This window comes from Protomyctophum bolini (assembly GCF_963924005.1).
Source record: "Protomyctophum bolini genome assembly, chromosome: 13".
Lineage (NCBI taxonomy): Eukaryota > Metazoa > Chordata > Actinopteri > Myctophiformes > Myctophidae > Protomyctophum > Protomyctophum bolini.
This window is the reverse complement of record NC_137874.1, coordinates 7,327,413-7,331,897: the sequence shown is the minus strand read 5'-3', so window position 1 is coordinate 7,331,897 and position 4,485 is coordinate 7,327,413. Positions and strand designations below refer to the sequence as shown.

General features: G+C 46.6%; 1 protein-coding gene across 1 annotated transcript; it reads right to left on the bottom strand.

The window, feature by feature from the left end:
• Positions 1-1,168: 1,168 nt before the first annotated feature.
• Positions 1,169-3,340, bottom strand: LOC308327496 (UDP-glucuronosyltransferase 2C1-like; the record flags this gene model as incomplete). The annotated part of the gene is made up of 3 exons (XM_080781017.1): positions 1,169-1,753; positions 2,106-2,819; positions 3,041-3,340. 3 exons carry the CDS (start codon positions 3,338-3,340, stop codon positions 1,169-1,171), a joined length of 1,599 nt encoding a protein of 532 aa, XP_080637143.1.
• Between the last annotated feature and the right edge of the window lie 1,145 nt (positions 3,341-4,485).

Genomic DNA, 4,485 nt, shown 5'->3' with positions numbered 1-4,485 from the left:
AATGAATGAATGAATGATTTTATTTGTCATTTTTTAACAACTGTGAACAACTGTGAACAACTGTGGACAGCAGAAAAAACGAAATTGCGATGTGCTGAAGTGCACGGGCCGCTGCAACTGAGTCGCGCCGCCACAAACTTTTTCTTACATCATAGGAGAAAAATATAGGGTGGGGGGGGGGGGAGCATGGAGTGGGTTAGGGGTATTGACAGAGAGGGAGGGAGGGTGGGGATGAGGACATCATATCACATACAGTTGCATTGTGTAGGCACGGGAACTTGGGTGGGGGTGGGGGGTTGGGTTAAGGTCAGAGGACAAAAAACACACTGCTATTCACACAACGCTTCATGGTCATCACACTTCACAAATGTTCCATGGTCATCACACCACAAGAAGCACTGTCTGAAAACAGGAAAAAAATTCTCACAACCGGGCAGCAGGTTGGGCGGGGTGCGGGGTGAGGTGGGGGTTGGGGGTGGATAGGGAGAAGGCGGAATGTGGTGCGGGATGTGTGTGAAATGTCTTGTTAGTTCATTGTATGTGTTTGTGTATCCTGAGCGGCTCCCGGATCTGTGTGTCCCAGGGTCACATAATCTCAAGTCCAGATAGGAGGTAAACACATGATGTTACGACAAGAGCACCCCTCATTTCACACGAGTGTGATTTTTGTAATTGTTCCATCTACCTGTATAACGGAAGGCCAGAGGGGAGCAGGGGCATTGATTAACAGGCAAAGTGCCATCTGCTGGCTAAAATAAGGCATTTTTCCATTGCATCTGAAGAAGCTTAGAACAAAAAAAAAGCCTGGCATGGCATACTGGAGTCGTTTTTTCTGTTAAAAAACGTAATTTTGAAGAACCATGGCAAAGACGTTAAAATGTTAAAAAATAATGTCATTATACCTTTAAGGAAATTATGGAATTTACAACGTGAAAGAGACGTATCAATGCATAAGTGGCATCACATACTGTGCTATACCAGGTTAGTTTGTCTGATGCATTATGTTGCAGTATACGGCTGTGATGGTCATGGTATCTTTATTGCAGATTGATTGTCCTAGTAGACCTGTCTGCGTATCGATCTGTGTCTGTCGCTAGCATAACTTGGACACCGTCCGACCAATCAACTTCATGTCTTGGTGTGTGGACAAAGTCAACTTTCTATTGGGTCATTGTTGCTTATCCTTGATCTTCCTCCTTCCTCTGCAGCACAGGAACCTGAACATGATCCCAGTAGTGAACATGAGGAGACCTACAGCGGTCAGCAGGAACAGGAACACATCCACAGAGTAGTATGCGTACCACGGCATCCTGTAGGCCTCAGTACGCAGGTGAGCTGCCCCTTTGTGACGCATCACAAACTCCACCCAGAAGATGGCGTGGTCCATGGGTGTGATGGGTTGATCCCTGTGCAGACGGGAGAGTCTCTGCATGTTCTCCCTGTAGGAGTCTTGGTGGAGCACCTCCTTTAGACCCTGCTCAAACGTGCGCCCGTTGACGTTGGCGAGCTCTATGATCCTTGCAGCTCCTCTCTCCTGCAGATGCAGCAGGTTGTCATGCTGGTCAAAGAACAGGGGTATGCCGAGAACGGGCACTCCATGGTAAATGGCCTCTTGGACTCCGTTGGTTCCTCCGTGAGCGACGAAGGCCTTGATCTGGGGGTGACCCAGCAGGTCCCTCTGGGGCATCCATTCCACTATCAGGGTGTTGTTGCCCAAAGTAGAAGGACGTTCACCGATGTGCCTCCATATTACCTGACAATGATATTAAGACCAAAAAAGAAAATAACTTTAAACTGCACACTAGTTTTTGATTATTCAGACACTTCTTTCTAATTCATTGTGTTGGCTGTTGGCTGTGTTCATGACTATCTTGAGAACTATTCATTCATGCTTCTAAGTACGTGCATTGCTGAAAAGGGCATTTGGTGTATGAGTGCAGTCAATTGGAGGACCAGTTCTCCGGAAGCGATACACGTTTGAATGGCAGTCACGCCTAGGATGAGTTTTAATTACTGATCGATTGACCTTGATTGAATGAATTGAAGTTTAGTTTAATATTGATTGAATGTCACATCCACATGAAAAATGCCTAAACGACTGTTACCTTCTGCGGCATTTTGGCGAAGGCGCTGGCGATGTCATCGGCGATCTCACTCGGTAAAGCCTTGACCAAGGTGCCCAGAGTCATGAGGACCACGCCGTGCTCACCGGCGCTCTGGACAAACTCCTCCAACTCTGCCGGCAGCGGCTGGCTCGGCTTGCACTGGTACCCTCCTATGTAGACGACGTTTGGCATGGTGGGCCGAGGGAAGTCGAACACGAAGTCTGTCCTGAACAGCCATATGTCGGCCTCCTGAAGCAGCGTCATGATGTCACATCCGCCCTCTATGTATTTGTCACAGACGGCATTGTAATGGCGCCCCACGAGGACCCTCTGCTGGAAGACTATGAGGCCGTAGAACAGCATGTTCTTGACCCTCTGCATGAAATTCATCTTGTCCGTGTTTCCGGATCCCGGCACAGGGACGTATGAGAGAGGAGAAGGAGCCATGTCGAAATGTCCCTCCCCACCAATGTTCCAGCGGGCATTGAGCACGAGTGGGAGCTTGAGATACTTGGCCAGTATGGCTCCAGCTCCGACGGCGGGGTCCGTCAGTACCAGGTCATACTGGGCGTCCAGCAAGTACTTCACCAGGTTTTCGTCCTCAAGCATTTGAACGACCATTTCACCGGTTAGATAATGGATGTTGGACATCATGGAGAACATGTCCTTGGCGAGTTTAATGAGTGTGAGTGCTGAGGTGCTTTCCTGCTGCGCCTGTAAAAGAGATGTAAAAATAGTCAAATACATAATTTGATTAATTAATGCTTAAATGAGTGATTTTTTAATGAAGTGAAGTGTTAATTAATGAATCAATGAATACGTTTCTGACCATTATTTTGATCATTAGACACTTATTGATTATTTGACTGTGTGATAGAGTGAAGAATCAATCAATCGACCAAACAAGTTTACAATGACCCACTGTCGTGGCAAACCTTAAAGTTAATATCCAACATCTCCCCGAGAATGTCCACAAAACCAGGTTCCTGTGGTATGTGGATGGTGTGGTAATGAGGTGAATCAGCTTTGATGTACCAGCTGCTGGACGCTCTTATGACGTCCATGCGGTGTCCTCTGGCATGGAGTTCCTCAATCATGACCTTCATGTTGATCCAGTGGCTCCCATCTACAGGGAACACCAGGATCCTCCCTGCCTCGCAGGGCCACGGGAGCAGCAAGGAGACCAGACATACTCCCAGGAATGAGGACCTTCCCCCTGCAGGACACGATGGCATGGTGCCTAAACGGAGAAAGAAAAAGTTAAAATACAGTAGTGACATTATCGCTCAGTTTAGTTTTGCACAAAAACACTCTTTGGGCTAAATTTGATCTGATTTGATTTTTTTCAGACCTATGGTAGGAAACAGAATGGGGGGACTTTTTTTTTAAATTATTTCCACACAACAACTCTAAGGTATATTAATTACAAAAATGTTGTAAAATGTTGAAAATGAGTGGAATTCCCCTTTAAATAGGAAGAAGCACAGCTGAACACTAATTGGGCCAATTTGGGCCAAACCAACTCCTGTCTGTGGACAGGGATATTCGTGTGTGTCACAGAGGGATACTGGACTCTAAAAAGACTTTGAAGAAGCAAAATACTGAAAGAGAAAATGAAAGATCTACAAGCTCTCTAAATGTATCTAAATGTATTTTGTGCCAATTCGGAACACATTCTGACATGTTGTGGATCATGTTAACCCCTATCATTTGGTCCTGTCTGTTGGGAGGGGCCATGGGGGGGGGGGGGGTATATAGCTGCAGAGAAATGGCATTTTCATTTGCTAGCAGTGTTGGAATTTACGGCTGTTGCAGGCAGGCATAGACATAAATGTAGACACCCTTTCCGGCTCTGAGGCGCCGCCAGGCGCGTGTCACAATTGAAGGCACAGTGGCACACTACCCTCACCTCACAAAGTCTTCACATTGCATTATTCCTAATTCCTAATTTTCCATTTAATGAGGTCATTCGTAAAAACAATGTCTGTGTTGTATCAAAGAGTGAACTCCATCATGGGTCAGAGCACCCATGACTTGTGCTATTATATAGTATGTCAGTACACTCCTCAGCCAATTGGCTCTGTTAGCTGTGCAGTACCACAGAAGCTGTCTGTTTTCTGTGATGGTGCTTACCTGCGCTGTTCAGTGATAACCTTTGTTTTAATGAAAGACGCAGGGGGAGCTGGGAGTATATGGCCGTTCCCCAGTCCGGTACTCCAGGGGCCTGGCCTTCTATACCTGTCAGATGATCACGATTAGTCACCGACCTTTACTTGTTTGCACTTTGCAATTAAGTTCTCTGCCTCTTGGCACGAGCAGCGGGCCCATGCAAAGCATTATCTCAGGGTGCTACAAGTGTCTATATCTACGTCCTGTAAGT